Consider the following 20,276-nt stretch of genomic DNA (forward strand, 5'->3'; position numbering starts at 1 on the left):
TACAGGCGCCCGCCACCCCGCCTGGCTATTTTGTATTTTTAGTAGAGACGGGGTTTCACCGTGTTAGCCAGGATGGTCTCGATCTCCTGGCCTCGTGATCCGCCCACCTTGGCCTCCCAAAGTGCTGGGATTACAGACGTGAGCCACCGCGCCCAGCCAACATTAATTTTTAAAACTCGATTTAGACACCGTTTGGAGAGGGCCGGGTGCTGAATACCTGCTGATGTAATGCGGTGTATTTTTGTTTGAGAGCCACAGGAAGACGCCTTGTGGGTGTTGTACTGGTATTCCCTCTTCATAGGAGGGATGGTGCCTCTGGACATCTTCCGACAGCAGGGTCCCTGGGTGAGGTTAGCAGCGCCAGCCCGGGTTAGCGGAAGCAGCCTTCAAGTCGCCTAAGAAAGCAGGTTTGTCAGCAGCGCCGCGGATTTTCTGTTAGGGAAGCCGATCGGGGGGCGGCTCCTTGGAGCATGCGCACACAAACTTTCCGCTAGGAATCAAGCGAGCATGCGCACACAGATGTTAAGGTTTGGGCGCGCTATTTGGAACGTGAGCGGTCAGGTCCGAGGACATGTTGACGTCGTCCGAGAGTCTGTTAAAAACCTGCTCTGGCCGGATTCCACACTCGAGGGGGAAAGGCATGGTATGTTCGTTTTATAACAGGAGTTTTAGCGTCGTCTTTTTTCCTTGGATAAGTTTTTCCAAATATAAATATATTAAATATTCATTTTAAAATATCTGAGAATTAACAGGCAGCAGTGCATTAGACAAATAGGCAAAGGACTGGGGTACAAAGTTCACAGAAAAATAATAGTTCAAAATAAACTTTAAATATGTGAAAAGATGCTTAGCTGCATGTTTTTGTGTTTTTTAAAAAATTTAATTTAATTTAATTTATTTATTTATTTGAGATGGAGTCTCACTGTGTTGCCCACGCTGGAGTGCAGTAATGCAATCTCGGCTCACTGCAACCTCCGCTTCCCAGGTTCAAGCGATTCTCCCACCTCAGCCTCCTGAGTAGCTGGGACTACAGGCAGGTGCCACCACGCCAGGCTAATGTTTGTATTTTTAGTAGAAATGAGGTTCACGATGTTAGCCAGGCTGGTCTCAAACTCCTGACCTCAGGTGATCCACCCGCCTCAGCCTCCCAAAGTGCTGAGATTACAGGTGTGAGCCACCACGCCTGGCCTGTTTTGTTTATTTTGTTTTGTTTGTTTTGTTTTGTTTTTCTGAGACAGGTGACACGATCACAGCTCACTGCAGCCTCCACTTCCCAGGCCCAAGTAATCCTCCCACCTTAGTTTCACCAAGTGCTAGGATTACAAGCCAGCATCAGTTTTAATAAGAATGCAAATCATCATGATTGGTAAACATTGAAACGTTTGGTAATATACTCAATATAGGAGGATGTAAGGGAAACAGGTGCCGAGTTACAGTGCTAGTAGGAGCAGAATGCAGCAATCCTTTGTGGTTATCAAAACCACACTGAATAACATTTGCATTTTGACCCAACAATCCCACTTTGGGGAATTTTGCCTCCAAATACACTTGCTTACATATAAAGTAATATGTGTAGGAGGTTATTGATTGTAATAGCAAAAGATTGTAAACTACGCAAGTATCCATCAGAGGACTGATATTATAAACTATAGTACATATGCACAATGGAGTGTTGTGCAGCTATGAAAAAGAGTGAGGAATCAGTTCCCAATATACTAATGTGGAACCATCTCTAGCATATCTTACTAAGTGAAAAAAGCCCAGGTGCCAAACAGTGTATAAATTATGCTTTTGTGTAGAAAAAGATAAATGAGAGTATATGATCCTTATTTCCACATAAATTCTGGTAATATACTCAAGAAACTAATAATCATGGTTTCATATGAGATGGAGGATAGGACTGAAATAGGGTGAGAGACTTCTTAATGTGTACCTCATTATAACATATTGTTTTTTGAATTATCTGAATGCTGTTCATTGAAAACAAAAATAAGACTACAGTAACTTTTTTTTAAAAAGCTAGACACGTATAATATTAAAAAAAAGGGGCCAGGTGCAGTGGCTCCTGCTTGTAATCACAGCACTTTGGGAGGCTGAGAAGGGCAGATCACGAGGTCAGGAGATGGAGACCATCGTGGGCAACATGGTGAAACCCCGTCTCTACTAAAAATACAAAAATTAGACAGGCGTGATGGCGCATGCCTGTAGTCCTAGCTACTCTGGAGGCTAAGGCAGGAGAATCGAATCGCTTGAACCAGGTAGTCAGAGGTTGCAGTGAGCCGAGATGGTGCCACTGCACTTCAGCCTGGTTACAGAGCAAGACTTCGTCTCAAAAAAAAAACAAAAACAAAAAACTGGAGGCTGGGTGTGTGGCTCACACCTGTAATCCCACCACTTTGGAAGACTGAGACAGGAGGATTGCTTGAGCACAGGAGTTTGAGACCAACCTGGGCAACATGGTGAAAACCCGTGTCTACAAAAAGAACATCAACAACAACAACAACAAAACAAAATTAGATAGGAGTGTGGTGGCGAGCACCTGTAGTCCCAACTACCAGGGAGATTGAGGTGGGAGGGCCGGTTGAGCCCAGGAGGCAGAGGTTACAGTGAGCTGAGATCCCGCCACTGCACTGCAGCCTGGGTGACAGAGGGAGACTCTCAAAAAAAGAGAAAGAAAGAAAAAAGGTGAAATTATGGGAGATTTTTCCTTTCCTTTTTTTTTTTTTTTTTTTTGATAGGATTTCCTCTGTTGCCCAGACTGGAGTGCAGCGGCGTGATCACAACTCACTGCCCAGGCTCAAGCGATCTGCCGGCCTCAGCCTCCCAAAGTGTTGGGATTACAGGGTGAGCCACTGTTCCCAGAAAAGAATATTATTTTATATGTTTTTAACACACACGAGTTTTCTTGGAATAACAAGAGTTCATCCAAAGTGTTTTGCCAATTTACATTTCCATCTGCAATATAGAAAACCTTCCCCTTGCTGCATGTCCTCACCAATTCTTAGAATTGACAGACTACTTTTTTTTTTTTTTTTTTTGAGACGGAGTCTCACTCTGTCGCCCAGGCTGGAGTGCAGTGGCGCGATCTCGGCTCACTGCAAGCTCTGCCTCCCGGGTTCCCACCATTCTCCTGCCTCAGCCTCCCGAGTAGCTGGGACTACAGGCGCCCACCACCTCGTCCGGCTAGTTTTTTCTATTTTTTAGTAGAGATGGGGTTTCACCGTGTTAGCCAGGATGGTCTCGATCTCCTGACCTTGTGATCCGCCTGTCTCGGCCTCCCAAAGTGCTGGGATTACAGGCTTGAGCCACTGCGCCCAGCCGACAGACTACTTTTTTTGTCAATCTTGTGGTATAAAATATTACCTGATTTTGTTTTCACTTTGCACTTCTGTGATTATTAGTGAGGTGAGCCTCTTATATTTATTGCCCATTTATGCTTTGTCTTTTGAGAAGTACCTTTGTTCTGTTTTGCCTTTCCCTTTTTCATAGGAGTTTTAAAAAATGTATTCTATATGTTGATTCTTAAAGATTATTTGTGTGGCAAATATTTTCTACCAGTCTGTGGGTTGCCTTTTTGTTTGTTTGGTTTTTGTTTGTCTTGAGACTGAGTCTCACTCTGTTGCCCAGGCTGGAGTGCAGTGGTGCCATCTCGGCTTACTGCAACCTCTACCCCATAGCTTCAAGCAATTCTCCTGCCTCAGCCTCCTGATTAGCTGGGATTACAGGTGCCTGCCTCCACTCCCAGCAGATTTTTATATTTTTAGTAGAGATGAGGTTTCACCATGTTGGCCAGGCTGGTCTCAAAATCCTGACTTCAGGTGATCCACTTGCCTCGGCCTCCCAAAGTGCTGGGATTCCAGGCATCAGCCACTATACCTGACCTGGAAAGGAATATTTTAATAAAATTATTTTTATTGTTTTACTTGTTTTGGAAATAGAGGTTTTTTTTTTAACTAATTTTAAATCTGACCCTAATGTTTATTACTCATTTGGATATCCTCTTGTGTGAAGTGCCTGTTCAAGTCTTTTGCCCATTTTCTATTGTTTTATTGATTTACAAGAATTCTTTATATATTCTGAATACATGTCCTTTGTACATAGTCTTTGGCTTGTCTTTTCTTTTCTTTTTCTTTTTTTTTTTTTTTTGAGATGGAGTCTTGCCCTGTCACCCAGGCTAAAGTGCAGTGGGCACAATCTCAGCTCACTTCAACCTCCGTCTCCTGGGTTTAAGCGATTCTCCTGCCTCAGCCTCCCGAGTAGCTGGGATTATAGGTGCACACCACCACATCCCGCTAATTTTTGTATTTTCAGTAGAGACAGAGATGTTGATAATTGGCAGGCTATGCCTGTGTTAGGGCAGGAGGTCTTTGGGAAAACTCTGTATCTTCTGCTAAATTTTGCTATGAACCTAAAACTGCTCTAGAGAAATAAGGTCTTCAAAACAAACAAGAAGTCCTGCACAATCTGTCTAACCTCCTGGTACAAACGTGAGTGCAGATGAGCTTCAAGGGCAAGGTGATACTCACAAACATTGCTTCAGATATGAAGCCTAACCATGGAGACCAAAAAATATCTCCCCTCTGACTTCAAGCATGGCCTGTGTATCTGTATTCAACAAGAATAACGTTTTTGCAGGGGATTAGAGTCGGGAGAGTGAGTGTGGTTTTCTCCAGAGTGGGAGTTAACCAATATGTAGCAGGAAGGGTGTTTCAGGGCCTTAGGTGTGTCCTTTTATAGCTTCATAGTCCTGGATGCTGTAATAAGGCCTCCTGCAGACCTTAGTTCTATTTCACAGCTGCCTAGGGTGTTTATAAAAGTGCAACGCCAAGGTTTATTCCAGAGCTAAAGGCAGAAAAACTTTTGGCCCTTCGATGTACCTCAGCACTTGCGAGGCTGTCCTGGTCCAACTGAAAATAGGGATGCTGTGGACTTTCTGGGCCAACTTCCCTGTCTAGATGTTGGGTGCCTTTTTTTTAATTTTTTTTTTTAGATGGAGTCTCGCTCTGTTGCCCAGGCTGGAGTGCAGTGGCGCAATCTTGGCTCACTGCAACTTCCACCTCCTGGGTTCAAGTGATTCCCCTGCCTCAGCCTCACGAGTAGCTGGGATTACAGGCATGCACCACCACGCCTGGCTAATTTTGTATTTTTTTAGTAAAGACGGGGTTTCTCCATGTTGGTCAGGCTGGTCTCGAACTTCTGACCTCAGGCAATTCACCCGCCTTGGCCTCCCAAAGTGCTGGGATTACAGGCATGAGGCACTGTGCCCAGATGATGTCGGACTTCTTGATGGGGGAGCCCAAAAGAGGCATCTCAAGGATAATTTTCATGAAGGCAGATTTGAGTCAACAGACGAAGTGGCTTAGTCTAGTTCTTCTTGTCCCTGTGTTGGAGATGGCCTTTCCTGGGACTAGGTAGCTGTTATGGTCATGTTGCATAATACTGGATCTGCAAAGATCCCATAATGGTTAATGGAAAAATATTATGGCAAGTCATGGATATTCTCTGTAGGGCCAGGTGCTGAGGGTTGGTGAAGTTGTCCTTTGGGGTTAGATCTCGGTTCTCCCTTAGGCCTAGAGTCAATAAACTAAAACTCAGCCACGTTCCTCTGATCCAAGTTCTGTGCCCCAGAGATCTAGGATTCCTGGGATGGAGGTGCACCTGGCCTTCCGTTTTCTTTTAGATTCTAGTGAGGTCTTGACTATCCAGGATTCCTCCTAACATTAAGAGCACCTCCAGCAAGAGTATAGCTGGTGTTACTGTATCAACTCCCCTTGATGGGAAGCCTACCTCTTGAAGGTACCTTCTTGATCTTTATAAGGAGTGAGAGCTACAGTGAGTCCTGCACTAAGAGGATCATCCTGTGATGTTGAGAGGGAAAATGGGCCTCCTGGACAGAAACACTGAGACACATTGGGGCCTGCTGTAAGATCCACATTGGTCCTCCCTCCACATGTTCCATCACAGAGGCTGTGTTCTGTGTTCCTTTATGCCTACATATAGTCAGTCAGATGCAGCTACAAGAGGAGACATGAGAAGATCAGGAAAACAAAGCTGACTGTCCTCATAGGCCCTAAAAACAGGAGGCCCTGCACACCACATAGGGCCAGTGGGAAAGCCTCGCAGCATGGAGCAGGAGGTAGAGGGGGCAAGAACTAGAGGAGAGAATAGGTCATGGTTTTTGTTGGAGTTTCTGAGGAAACTCAGTTTCTCAAGATTGGCTAGTTTGAATAGTTTCAGGGCTCTGCTTGGCCCCAGGGATGCTGAAGGCAGAGGAATATTGTCTCCTGGGGTGTGCTGGCCAGATGGAGGAGACTTGGCTCTGGATTGGTTGGTTTCATATCAGAGGGATGCCACAGGCCGCACCCTTTGCTTTCACTAAGAATTGGCTAGTCCCAGGAGGGGCAGCCTCAGCTAGAAAGGTTTTTAAGATGTCAAAACAGGCTGGGTGCAGTGGCTCGCGCCTGTAATCCCAGCACTTTGGGAGGCCGAGGCGGAAGGATCACAAGGTCAGGAGCTCAAGACCAGCCTGGCCAAGATGGTGAAACCCCGTCTCTACTAAAAATACAAAAATTAGCCAGGTGTGATGGCAGATGCCTGTAATCCCAGCTACTTGAGAGGCTGAGGCAGGAGAATCGCTGGAACCCGGGAGGTGGAGGTTGCAGTGAGCCGAGATTGCACCACTGCACTCTAGCCTGGGTGACGGAGCAAGACTACGTCTCAAAAAAAAAAAAAAAAAAAAAAAAAAAAAGATGTCAAAACATCATAATATACAGAAGATCATACATACATACATTGTATACATATATACAATACATCATAATATACAGAAGATCAAAATATATAAATACAGGCTGTACTAGATACGTATTGCTACATAACAAGTGACTCCAAAACGTAGCAGCTTAATGCAAACATTTATGAACTGTTAGCTTCTGTGTGCTTGGTGATCCTGGCTCAGGGTCTTTCTAGAGGTTGCAGTCAAGATGTTAGTCTGTAGTAATCTGAAGACTCATTTGGGGGAGAATCCATTTCCAAGCTTCTTCACATGGTTATTGGCAAGAAGCCCTAGTTCCTGGCTGTTGGAAGGAGGTGGGGCTCAGTTCTTCAACATGTGGGTCATTCCATGGGCTGCTTGAGTGTCCCCACAACACGGCAACCGGCTTCTCACAGAGCAGGTGACCTGAGAGAAAAGGCAAGGAGGAAGCCACAGTGCATTTTATGACCCACTCTCAGAACTCACAGGCCCTCCCTTTTGCTTCATTTTAGTCATTAGAAGAGATTTACTACTATAAATCCAGTCCACACTCAAGGGAAGGGAGGAATATTAAATAATTAAAACCATCACAAAGTCCAACACCAAATTGATCTCCACAAATTCAGCCCAGGTGCATTGTGGCAAAGGCCACACTGCCCTGGTTTGCCGCAGATCCAGTGATTTCAGTCTCTTGGAGACAATGGTATTTAAACCATGAAGCTTCTCCCTTTTGTGGATTAGAGATGTGAGATTTCTGACGCATCAAGGCGAGTCTCATTTGGAGTCTGCACAAAGTTGAGGCTCCCAGGTCTCCCAGGGTCAGGTTTTCAGAAGGCCATGCTTTAAAGGCTGGGGGTAGAACAAAGAGTGTGTTAGGAAATGCAGGACAGGGATCCTGCCAACATCGGTTTGTGGAGTGGACTCTCTCCTTAAAGCTACCTGGTAGCCTGACTGTGCTGTTTACTAAACATTACCAAGCATCATTATAAATGAAGGGAAAATAGAAGTGAGGACAGACAGGAGGAAGACAATTTAAAATGTTTCAGTAAATCAGTAGTAGAAGGATAAAGATGTGAAATTTAAAATGTATAAACTGGGTGCGGTGGCTCACGCCTGTAATCCCAGCACTTTGGGAAGCTGAGGCTGGCAGATCACCTGAGGTCAAGAGTTCAAGACCAGCCAGGCCAACATGGTGAAACCCCATCTCCACTAAAAATATAAAAATTAGCTAGGCGTGGTGCTGCAGATGTGTAATCCAATCCCAGCTACTCAGGAGGCTGAGGCAGGAGAATCTCTTGAACCTGGGAGGCAGAGGTTGCAGTGAGCTGAGATCATGCCGTTGCACTCCAGCCTGGGCAATAAGAGCGAAATTCTGTCCCCCCGCCAAAAAAAGAAAAAATTAGAATTCAAAAGTTCAAGTTCCAATAGTGGGTCATCCTACAGTATACTTGATCAGTGCTTTACAAAGCTGTCAAGGTCATCAAAAACAAGGAAAGTTTGAGAAATTGTTACAGCCAAGAGGAGCCTAAGGAGACATGATTTCATTGTAATATAGTGTCCCGAATGGGGTCCTGGACCCAAAAAAGACATTAGGTGAAAACTAAGAGAATGTGAATTAACCATGGGCTTTAGTTAATAATAATTTATCAGTATTGGTTCATAAATCATAACGAATAGATCACACTGATTTACGATATTAATAATAGGGGAAAATGGGGGTGAGGTATATGAGAACCCCCTGTACTGTCTTCTCAACTTTTCTCTAAATCCAAAAACATCCAAAAAAATTGTTTTAAGTCTGTTTTTGCCCAACAGTTACTAAAATCTTTACAGAGAGGAAAACATCCCTTTGAGCACTAGGTTACCAATCATGAGCCGTGAATATTTTTAGTGTGTGCTTAAAAAGAAACAGAAAAGGCCAGGCTGCGTGGCTCACACCTATAATCCCAGTACTTTGGGAGGCCAAGGTAGGCGGATCGCTTGAGGTCAGGAGTTCGAGACCAGCCTGGCCAACATGGTGAAACCCCGTCTCTACTAAAAAAAAATACAAAAATTAGTCAGGTGTGGTGGTGCATGCCTGTAATCCCAGCTACTCAGGAGGCTGAGACCGGAGAATGGCTTGAACCCAGGAGGTAGAGGTTGCAGTGAGCTGAGATCAAGCCACTGCACTCCAGCCTGGGCAACAGAGTGAGACTCTGTCTCAAAAAAAAAAAAAAAAAGAAACAGAAAAGTTTAAAGTGTTTGACTAATCATATTTAAGCAAGTTCCCAATACAATTAAGTTGCTCACATGACAAATTTGTGATTCAGGGGTTTCTTTTAATTCAACAAAGAGAAATAAAGACTCCTGTGGTTAAGAAAGACTTTGACATCTACAAGAGAAACTAATTTCTAGGCTTGAGAAAATTGCTTTGAGTCAGAAAATATGTTTTATTTCCCATTAATTGTTTATGAAATGTTTCTACTATTTTAACAATTTCAGTCTCATCACCAATGAATTTTTTTTCCTCTTTTGATTTTTTTCATCCTCGCCTCTACATCCCCCCAAAAAGCCAGAATAGTTGTTTGGCTATTCAAATGAATGTGATTTATTATCTCCCTTTTGCAAGCTAATGAGATAGATTATAAAGAAATCAAGGTTGGTTGGTTTGGTTTTTTTGTTTTTTTTAACAGTTTTTTTTTTTTTTTTTTTTTGAGACGAAGTCTCGCTATGCCGCCCAGGCTGGAGTGCGGTGGCCGGATCTCAGCTCACTGCAAGCTCCGCCTCCCGGGTTTACGCCATTCTCCTGCCTCAGCCTCCCGAGTAGCTGGGACTACAGGCGCCCGCCACCTCGTCCGGCTAGTTTTTTGTATTTTTTAGTAGAGACGGGGTTTCACCGTGTTAGCCAGGATGGTCTTGATCTCCTGACCTCATGATTCGCCCGTCTCGGCCTCCCAAAGTGCTGGGATTACAGGCTTGAGCCACCGCGCCCGGCCTAACAGTTTTTAAACCTAAAGCAGAACATTGCTTTTTTCTTAACAAAGGTTAAGAGGAGACTGAATCTCGAGAATTAGAAATAAGGCCGGGCGTGGTGGTTCATGCCTGTAATCCCAGCACTTTAGGAGGTCAAGTGGGAGGATTGCTTGAGCCTAGGAGTTCGAGACCAGCCAGGGCAACATAACCAGACCTTGTCTCTACAAAAAAAAAAAGAAAAAATTAGCCAGGCATGATGGCATGTGCCTGTAGTTCCAGCTACTCGGGAGGCTGAGGTGGGAGGATCACTTGACCCTGGTAGGTTAAGGCTGCAGTGAGCTATGATTGCACTACTGCACTCTAGTCTGCACAACAGAGCAAGACCCAGTCCCAAAAAAAGAAATTAAGTAAAAACATATTGAAGAAAAGGGAATTAATAGAAGTTAAAATAATCGGCTGGGTTCTGTGGCTCATGCCTATAATCCTGGCACTTTGGGAGGCTGAGGAAGGCGGATCACTTAAGCCCCGGAGTTCAAGACCAGCCTGGGCAACATGGCAAAACTCTGTCTCTTTTAAAAAAGAAAACAAAAATCAAAACATAAGATATTTGGAGCCAAAAAACAATGAAACAAAATGGATGAGATTTAGAATAAAAGATGAAGAGCCAGAGGCCAATAAATTTTGAAAATAAAACATTAATATTTTAATATCAGAGTTGTGCTCACATATATATGTACAAATATGTCCATCAATGCTATTAATAAAAGCAGTAAGTTGTCCAACAATAAGAAAGTAATTGGCTGGGCATGGTGGCTCACGCCTGTAATCCTAACACTTTCAGAGGCCAAGGTGGGCAGATTGCTTGAGCTAAGGGGTTTGAGACCAGCATGGGCAACATGGTGAGTCCTCGTCTCTAAAAAAATACAAAAAGTTAGTGGGCATGGTGGCATGCACCTGTAATTCCAACTACTTGGGGAGCTAAGGCAGGAGGATCGCTTGAGCCCAGGAGGTGGAGGCTGCAATGAACCAAGATCGTGCCACTACACTCCATCCTGGGTGACAGTGAGACCCTCTCAAAAACCACCACCACAACAAAAAGATTCTAGGTATTTAGTCTCCATTTCTGTGTTTTGTTGCAGACCAATGACAATTTAGGGACTACACCAGTCTATAGATCTACTTAGAGTAGTAATAGTGACCAAATCCCTCAAATATTTGATTGATTGATTGATTTGAGATGAAGTCTCACTCTGTCACGTAGGCTGGAGTGCAGTGGCGTGATCTCGGCTCACTGCAACCTCCCATCTGCCTCCCCGGTTCAAGTCATTCTCCTGCCTCAGCCTCCTGAGTAGCTGGGTTTACAGGCCCACACCACCACACCTGGCTAATTTTTGCATTTTTAGTAGAGACCGGTTTTACCATCTTGGCCAGGCTGGTCTCGAAGTCCTGGACTCAAGTGATCCACCTGCCTCAGCCTCCCAAAGAGCTGGGATTAACAGGTGTGAGCCACTGTGCCTGGCCTGGAGAGAACCTATTTAATGCTCAACAAGTCAGATCGGGAAATGGCAGATGGGTGCTATGACTCTTGTATCAGGGCTCAGAAAAGGAGGCAGTGTGATGCTCGTTGCAACGCTGTGTTGGTCAGGAATCTTGGGGTGCAATGCCCATGAACCCCAATTAAACCAGCTTAAGCCAAAAAGAAAAGGCATTGACTCATACAGCTGAAAGGCCAGCTTTCAGTCCACACTGTAAGTCAAGACTTCAGGCATAGCTAGATCAAGCAGAGCCCTTTTTAATTTGTCTCTCTCCATACTCTCAGCCCTGCTTTCTTCCATGCTGGAAGTTCCTGCAAATATCTTAACACTGAGGTTAATTAAGCTGATTTAGATCACATGTTGACCCTTCAACTGTGGACTATCCTGATCAGCCAGGCCTGGGTCCTGTGTCCACTGCCCCTGGTTTCTAAATTCAGGCAGCTGAATTCAAGAGTCCTTTGAGTGTCCTCACTCATCCTGTAATTCCTGGATCACGTTTTTGTCCTAGGATTTCAACAGATCACATGGTCAAGGCCTTAGGGAGGTGGTTGGGGATTCACATATGCCCTGGACCATCTGGAGCCCAAGGGCTGCAGACCCTGTCACCAGGAGTGCACACCCTCTGGCCACCATAGCAAAGAAGTCTGCAGGCAGGAGGTAGGCAGTAGGGCAGGACTGCTTATTCTGTATGGAAGAGGCAATATCTGACCCCAACATGACAGATGCCAGGAGCACGAGAAAAGCCCCCCTTGCTCCGAAGAGAACCCTTGCTCCCCCATCTTCTGGTTAGTGCCTGAAATTCTACCATGACCGTCTTACTTTAACCTTAGGCCCACGTTAAGGTATAGATATCCATGAGAGTTACTATCAAGCATTCTTGTTGTGAAGAGTTAGAAAACAGGTTTTGTTAACAAGAGGGAATAAAAATCAGTGTAGGGTAGGAGATGAGAAATTACAAAGACTATGAAAGACCTTGGGAGTAGGAGGTGAGAAATTGCAAAGACTGAAAGACCCTGTCACTTCCCAGCATGCTTGGGACCGGAGCTGGACAGGACAAGGAGTTGGGATATAGGTAAGTGACAAGGTGTTTTCTATATCAAGCGAGAACTCGGAGAAAGCACGATTGGAAGTGTCACTGAAATGCCAGGGGTTCTGTCTAGGTCTTGCTGTCGGCCGCTCAGAAAGCCAATCACTGAGACAACGAGTATTGCCAGGGAAGAAGGCTTAGGCTTTAATCTGGTGGTGCAGCTGAGGTGAACAGGAGATAAAGTCTCAAATCTGTCTCCCCAATCGATTAAAATTGAGGGATTTACATAGTGGGGAAGGCGGAAAAACAGGAATTAGGGAGAGGTAAAGAAGCAGTCAGGATGTGGAGTCCGGTGTCTCATTGTCTGGAGGTAGTGATCTGATGGGTTTTAGTTCCTTGCCTGAGGGTCAGTTTCCTGAGGAAGAAACTCTGATGAGATGAATCTGTTTCAAGTTTTAAGACCAGGGAGAGTCCATTTCTATGTTTATTCAACAAACTATAAATATTAGCTTATTAGCTTTATGGGACAATTGGGCTGATTTCAAAAGGAAGCCCAATGGATGGTGATTGCATAATGGAAGGGAATCCAAGAACCAAGTCCTTTTTTTTTTTTTTTTTTTTTTGAGATGGGGTCTCACTCTGTTGCCAGGATGGAGTGCAGTGGTGTGATCTGAGCTCACCGCAACCTCCACCTCCTGGGTTCAAGCAATTCTCCTGCCTCAGCCTCCAAAGTAGCTGGGACTACAGAGGCGTGCCAACACACAGAGCTAATTTTTTGTATTTTTAGTAGAGATGGGGTTTCACCATGTTAGCCAGGATGACCTCAATGTCCTGACCTCGTGATCCTCCTGCCTCAGCCTCCCAAAGTGCTAGGATTACAGGCTTGAGCCACTGCACCTGGCCTTTTTTTTTTTTTTCAAGATGAAGTCTCTGTCACCTAGGCTGGAGTGCAGTGACACGATCTCAGCTCACTGCTACTTCTGCCTTCCCGGTTCAAGCATTTCTCCTGCCTCAGCCTCCCAGGTAGCTGGGATTACAGGCGCACACCACCATGCTGGCTAATTTTTGTATTTTTAGTTGAGACAGGGTTTCCCATACCAGGCTGGTCTCAAACTCCTGTCCTCAAATGATCCTCCCACCTTGATCTCCCAAAGTGCTGGGATTACAGGCGTGAGCCACCACACCCGGCCAAGAACCAAGTCTTAAAGGATTGAGAGGTGGGACAGGTAAAGGGCTGAGGTAGGGGTAGGACATTCACAGTGGGGAAACAAATTGAACGAATGAGTGGAGATTGAAATAAAATCTGTATGTGCTGGTATTTTTATTTTTGCAATGCCTGCTGTATACCTGGCCACTTTACAGACAAATTCCCTTTTCTTTGTTCCATAAATAATTTTAAAAATTGTGATAAAATATACATAACATAAAATTTACCATTTTAACCATTTTTAAGTGTGCAGTTTGGTGGTATTAAGTATATTCACATTATTGTGCTACCATCACGTGTCCACCTCTAGAACTTTTTCCTAATTCTAAATTGAAACTCTACAGCCATTAAACACTGATTTCCCATTTCTTCCTCTCTGCAGCACCTGCTAGCCATGATTCTTCTTTCTGTGTCTATAAATTTGACTATTTCAGGTACTTCATATAAGTGGAATCATACAACATGTGACCTATCGTGTCTGGCTTACTTTACTTAGCATAATGCCTACAAAATTCATCCATGTTGTAGCATGTATCAGAATGTCATTCCTTTTTTTTTTTTGAGATGAAATCTCACTCTTGTTCCCCAGGCTGGAGTGCGATGGCACAATCTTGGCTTACTGCAACCTCCGCCTCCCAGGTTCAAGCAATTCTCCTTTCTTGGCTCCCTGAGTAACTGGGATTACAGGCACCTGCCACCAGGCCTGGCTAATTTTTGTATTTTTAGTAGAGATGGGGTTTCACCATGTTGGCCAGGCTGGTCTAGAACTCCCCTCCTCAGGTGATCCACCCGCCTCGGCCTCCCAAAGTGCCGGGATTACAGGCGTGAGCCACCGTGCCCAGCCCAGAATTTCATTCCTTTTAAGGCTGAATAGTATTCCATTGTGTGTATACACCACATTGTTTTGTTTTGTTTTTTAGATGGAGTCCCACTGTGTCACCCAGGCTGGAGTGCAATGGCATGATCTCCACTGACTGCAACCTCTGCCTCCCAGGTTCAAGCAATTCTTCTGCCTCAGCCTCCCGAGTAGCTGGGATTACAGGCACCTGCTACCATGCCCAGCTAATTTTTGTATTTTTAGTAGAAACAGGGTTTCACCACGTTGACCAGGCTGGTCTTGAACTCCTGACCCCAGGTGATCCACCCGCCTCAGCCTCCCAAAGAGCTGGGATTACAGGCATGAGCCACCATGCCCGGCCACCACATTTTATCTATCCATCCTTCGATGGACATTTTGGGTTTTTCCACCTTTTGGCTATTTTGAATAATTCTGCTATGAGCAAGGGTTTACAAATATCTGTTTGAGTCCCTGCTTGCAATTCTTAGTGTATGCACCCAGAAATGGAATTACTGCATCATATAGTAATTCTTTACTTAATTTTTTGAGGAACTGCCACACTGTTTTCTACAGTGACTGTACCATTTTACATTCCCACCAGCAATGCACAAGGGTTCCAATTTCTCCATATCCTCACCAACACTTTTTTTTTCTTTCTAAAGTAATAACCCCCCTATTGGGTATGAGGTAGTAACACATTGTGGTTTTGATTTGCACTTCCCTAATGATTAGTGATGTTGATCTTTTTTTGTGTGTGCTTATTGATCATTTGTGTATCTTCTTTGGAGAAATGTCTTGAAATTCTTTGCCTGTTTCAAAATTGGGTTTGTTGTTGTTGAGTTGTAAGAGTTCTTTATATATTCTGGATATCAGTCCATTAATAGACTATGTGATTTACAAATATGTTCTCACCATTGAATATTATGTTGTTGGATTTTCACATATGGCTTTTATTATGTTGAGGTAGTTCTATTTCTCATTTGTTGAGTGGTTTTATCATGAAAGTGTGTTAAATTTTGTCAAGTGCTTTTTCTGCATCAGTTGAGATGATAATGTGTTTATTTTTCACTTTCATTCTGTTAATGTGATATATTACATTGGTTGATTTTTGTGTACTAAACCATCTTTGCATTCCAGGAATAAGTCCCACTTGGTCACGGTGTGTAATCCTTTGAATATGTTGCTGAATTTGGTATCCTAGTACTTTGTTGAAGACTTGTGCATCAATATTCATAAAGGATATTGGTCTGTAGCTTTCTTTTTTTGTAGTGGCTTTGGTATCAGGGTAATGCTAGCTTCATAGAATGACTAGTAAGTGTTCCCTCTTCCATTTTTTGAAAGGTTTGAGAAAGATTGATGTTAGTTCTTCGTTAAATGTTTGGTAGAATTCCACAGTGAAGCCTTGAGCTCAGGGCTATAGAGAGGGATTTCATAAGAAGGAAGCAGACCAATTGTTCATGGTCTGTGAAAGAAGCAATAAAAGAAACAGGCTCAGGTTAGGAAAGGAAAGGTGGTGTTTGGAGAGTAGGGAGAAAATCCTTGCCCAAAGAATGGTCAAGGCAGTTTCATATGGCCTCTAACCTGGACCTCTCAGAGGAGGGGATGAACAGGCCACAGCCTCGTGGTTCTCCAGCCTCCAGGTGATGGGCTGGGGTTGGACTGGCTCTCTGGTGTCTCTAACTCAAGGGCTCCATGATTCTGTGATGTCACTGAAGAGAGAAGAATGGGGAGCTGGGCTCAGCTCCAGCTGTTCCGATTCCTCTCTCCTCTGGATCCTGATAGTTTTTGGGGTGAGGGAGGTGAGCTGCGTGATCACACGTGTCCCAGCTCAGTCTCCCCTCTGGCCACCTCAGCCCCCACCACAGTTATGGAGAGAAACTAGCCAGTGTGAGTCAACTGCGCAACAAGCAGAGCATCTTTCATGAAGCTGAACTGACCAAAAGAACAACAATGAAAACAGCTTTTTGTTCCTCTGTTTCTAGAAAACTTAAAGAACAAGAGAACTACATTCAAATAGAGTTGGAAAAGAATATTTGGACAATCTGTGATTGTGAGAGTGGATGAGTCTTCTAGCTAAACCTATGAGCTTTGAAATCACAGCAATCACTTTCTTCATCATCCTTCTAATTTGCTTCATTTGCATCCTCCTTTTATTGGTGGTTTTTTTATATAAATGGTATAAATCCATGCTGATAATTGGGATCAGATTTCAAGTCACATTAGCAAATGTATCTAGAAATAATGTAAACAATTTAAAATAGAACAAGTAATGATACCATCATTATCTACTTTTTTCATTTCAGCATTTTAGAAATGCTGATATGCTGTTTAAAAGTGAAGTTTCTATGCCACACCTTAAAATCAGGGCCATTCTTCCTTTTCTGAATTTGTGGCTTGTTTGTTTTCAGTTTCCAAGGCAGGAAAGGTAAAGAGATAAAGAAAGTGCCTTGTACAGATGCAAACGGAGGTGTAGACTGTGCAGCTGCTGAAGTGGTGACAAGCAATCCAGGGGACCATGAAAGGTGAGTGTGGCGCAGGATATGTCAGAGGCCATTTTGTGCGTGATAGTGGGGATGAGGATGAATGACTGTTTAAAACTCTACCGATTAATTTTCTAGGGTATTAATGCAAGTCATGAATTTGGATGTGCCGATGAGGCCTGGCATTCTTGTCCAGAGACAGAGTAAGGAAGTGTTGGCCACAACCTTAGAAAACAGAAGGGACATGGAGGCAGAAGAGGAGAACCAAATAAATGAGAAGCAAGAGCCTAAGAATGCTGGAGAAACTGGTCAAGAAGAGGTGATATGTTTTTCTACTCTCAAGGAGCAGTTTAGAATTTGTTTGATTGAAAAGAAGGTACATTCCTCAGCTAGGTATAATAATAGGAGATGGAGGGCCAGGTGCGGTGGCTCACGCCTGTAATCCCAGCACTTTGGGAGGCCAAGGAGGGCGGATCATGAGGTCAGGAGATCGAGACCAGCCTGGTCGACACGGTGAAACCTCTGTCTCTACTAAAAATACAAAAATTAGCCGGGCGTGGTGGCACACGCCCATAATCCCAGCTACTTGGGAGACTGAGGCAGGAGAATCACTTGAACCCGGGAGTCGGAGGTTGCAGTGAGCCAAGATCACCACTGCACTCCAGCCTGGCGACAGAGCGAGACTCCGTCTCAAAAAATAAAAGTAAAATAATAATAATAATAATAGGAGATGGAGTTGCCTGTAACTTAGGTTTGTAGGTAGAATGAGTCCAATGCCCACAGTCATTTAAGCCATTCTAGTTGCTTATCAGTTCATGTTACTAAACCATTACATATGCCAAGTCTAGAAACTTGCTTAGTCTTCATTCTTATATTTGTGTTTTTCTTAATAATTCCCCTTCAGTTTGTTTTTCTCAAAATCCTAGAATCTTAGAGCTGTTAAGAGATTATCTAGTGATCCAACCCTCTCCTGTTTCCAATGAGAAAATGAGATGAATTGTTTACCTCTCCACTGTGGCCAAGCTTAGGCCCACACTGTGGCCCCCTGTCCTAGCTCTAGGGTCCTACAACAGCACACAGCATGGCTGGGGCCTTCTTGAGCTCCGTGTCTGGGACTCCCTAATAAGAACAACTCACATGCCCTCCCACCGCATGGCCATGCCCAGTCCACGACAGAATGATGGTCCTGATGGCTCTTGGGTTTGACCGCTTCGTGGAGAGAATTACATGTCACCAAATGTTATTTGAATATGTCAGTGTATGCTTTTATAACCATAAAAATGTGAAAATGTGATAGATTATTGCTGCTTTCCTGTATCATTTAGAAATGCTTTTTCTGTTTATCGTTAACAGTGTACATATAACCTGTAATTTTAAAAGCAGGGCATGTCATAAATTGATTATTTGTTTATATTGTTTGTCCCATTCTCTTGCAGGGTGATGGTTTGCAGAAAATACACATATCTGTCACTAGAACTCCATCAGCTGTTGAAAGCCAAAAAAGACCTTTAAAAGGAGTGACATTTTCTAGGGAGGTAATTGTTGTGGATCTTGGAAATGAATACCCTACACCTCGAAGCTATACTCGAGAACATAAAGAGAGAAAATGAAGCTCAAAAAAGGGTAAGAGTGAAAGAAAATGTAACCTTTGACTAACATTGAAATGACTGAGGGTACAAAATAATGTTGAAACAACAAAACAATGGGGAATTAAGCAAATAAAGATAGTATTTTACCTTTGTGCAGAAAGAAGTGGGCCATATGCAAAAATCTGTAAGTAAAATACTTAGAGCTTGAATATAGTTTTTTAAAAATTCAAATCTGAGTTCAAGAAATTGATTTTATTGCCCTTAAAACTGTCTACTCAAACACCATTCTGGCATGTGAATAAAGTGATTTTTGTTTGTACATATGCCTATTATGTACATCATTATTCAAGGGGGATTTTTTGAAATAATACATGTTCTGCATCCTCTGATCATAGGCATTCATGACCAAATAACATTACAGCTGTCATCACGGAAGCTTCCATAACTGTCGTCTTCTACTACATAATCCCCATTGAACTCAGTCCTGAAATGTTTCTTGTACTGACCACTGCTTTTTAAAAATTGGTACAGGCTGGGCGCGGTGGCTCCTGCCTGTAATCCCAGCACTCTGGGAGGCCGAGGTGGGTGGGTCACCTGAGGTCAGGAGTTTGAGACCAGCCTGGCCAACATGGTGAAACCCCATCTCTACTAAAAATACAAAAATTAGCCAGGCGCGGTAGTGTGTGCCTGTAATCCCAGCTACTCTGGAGGCTGAGGTGGGAGAATTGCTTGAACCAGGGTGCCGAGATTGTGCCACTGCACTTCAGCCTGGGCAAAAGAGAAAGACCCCGTCTCAAAAAAAAAAAAAAAAAAAAAAAAAATTGGTACAGAAAACAAACTACACCAGCCTGGGCAATATAGGGAAACTCTGTCTTGACAAAAAATAAAAATAAAATAAAATAAGCCTGGCATGGTGGTGCATGCCTTTGGTCCCAGCTACTAGGGAGAAACAGGCCAGACATGGTGGCTCACACCTTTAATCCCAGCACTTTGGGAGGCTGAGGTGGGCAGATCACCTGAGGCCAGGAGTTTGAGACCCAGCCTGGCCAACATGTAAAACCCCATCTCTACTAAAAATACAAAAAAACTAGTAGGGCGTGGTAGCGCACTCCTGTAATCCCAGCTACTCAGGAGACTGAGGCAGGGGAATTGCTTGAACCTGGGAGGCAGAGATTGCAATGAGCTGAGATTGTGCCACTGCACACCAGCCTGGGTGACAGAGGGAGACTCCATCTCAAAAAATAAAACAAAAACACAAACTACTACCAACAACAAAACATCCTATTATTTTAGGCAAGTCCTGAGATTATACTATTCTTGATTTCAGTGGTTTAAATCTTGCTGTCCATGTGTGAAATATGACAGTACAGACTGGTACGACATCATCCACACACCTGCAGTATACATTTGTGAAATGTCTAAGGGGCTCTGAGAGACAGAAAAAGCAGATTCGTGTAATTCAGGGGCTTAGCCCATTGTCATGTGGATGTTCCATAAATGTCTGTGGAATGGTTGGGAGTATAAGTGATAAATATTTTAGAATGTGGAACTATTGCCAAATGGGGTGTATTGACACCCTCTGCTGGGAGGCATGTCGCTGTGGGCTGGGACCATCCCACTGTGAGGAGGAAAAGGGACTTAGACAAATGGAAGGATTAGATAGATAAGACAAGCAGCTGGGGAAGAACATGAGCCAAGGCAAAGAGGTGAGGATGTATATTGGGTTTGATTCACGCCAGTTGGCTGGCGCTGAAGGTGGATGTAGAGGAGAGTTGAGGGGCAACAGTGAAGTGTGGTGAGAAGTCAAAGTGAGGTCCACTTAGGATCCCAGGCTAAGGGTATAAAGTGGGAAAGGGATCCAAGCTGTGTGGACTGCTGGGGGATGTTGCCTGCG

General features: G+C 43.9%; 1 protein-coding gene and 1 long non-coding RNA gene across 6 annotated transcripts; one reads left to right on the forward strand and one right to left on the reverse strand.

The window, feature by feature from the left end:
* The first annotated feature begins 516 nt into the window (after positions 1–516).
* On the forward strand, positions 517–18,701 carry C14H2orf74 (chromosome 14 C2orf74 homolog). Of its 5 annotated transcripts, none has more exons than XM_003908693.5 (5): positions 16,073–16,200; positions 16,296–16,489; positions 16,722–16,835; positions 16,932–17,112; positions 18,230–18,701. In XM_003908693.5, exons 2-5 carry the CDS (start codon positions 16,374–16,376, stop codon positions 18,401–18,403), a joined length of 585 nt encoding a protein of 194 aa, XP_003908742.1. In that variant the 5' UTR covers positions 16,073–16,200; positions 16,296–16,373; the 3' UTR covers positions 18,404–18,701. The 5 variants fall into 5 exon arrangements, with proteins under 5 accessions (XP_003908741.1, XP_009182521.1, XP_003908742.1 ...); XM_009184256.4 differs by having other exon boundaries at positions 16,102–16,200; positions 16,296–16,363; XM_003908692.3 differs by lacking the exons at positions 16,073–16,200; positions 16,296–16,489 and adding an exon at positions 517–643.
* Positions 6,896–16,000, reverse strand: LOC103876983. Its single transcript, XR_636477.3, has 2 exons — positions 15,895–16,000; positions 6,896–7,603 (listed from the first exon to the last, which is right to left on the reverse strand). It is a non-coding gene; the product is annotated as an uncharacterized LOC103876983 (long non-coding RNA).
* Positions 18,702–20,276: the final 1,575 nt, after the last annotated feature.

Source organism: Papio anubis, chromosome 14 (assembly GCF_008728515.1).
Source record: "Papio anubis isolate 15944 chromosome 14, Panubis1.0, whole genome shotgun sequence".
Taxonomy (NCBI): domain Eukaryota; kingdom Metazoa; phylum Chordata; class Mammalia; order Primates; family Cercopithecidae; genus Papio; species Papio anubis.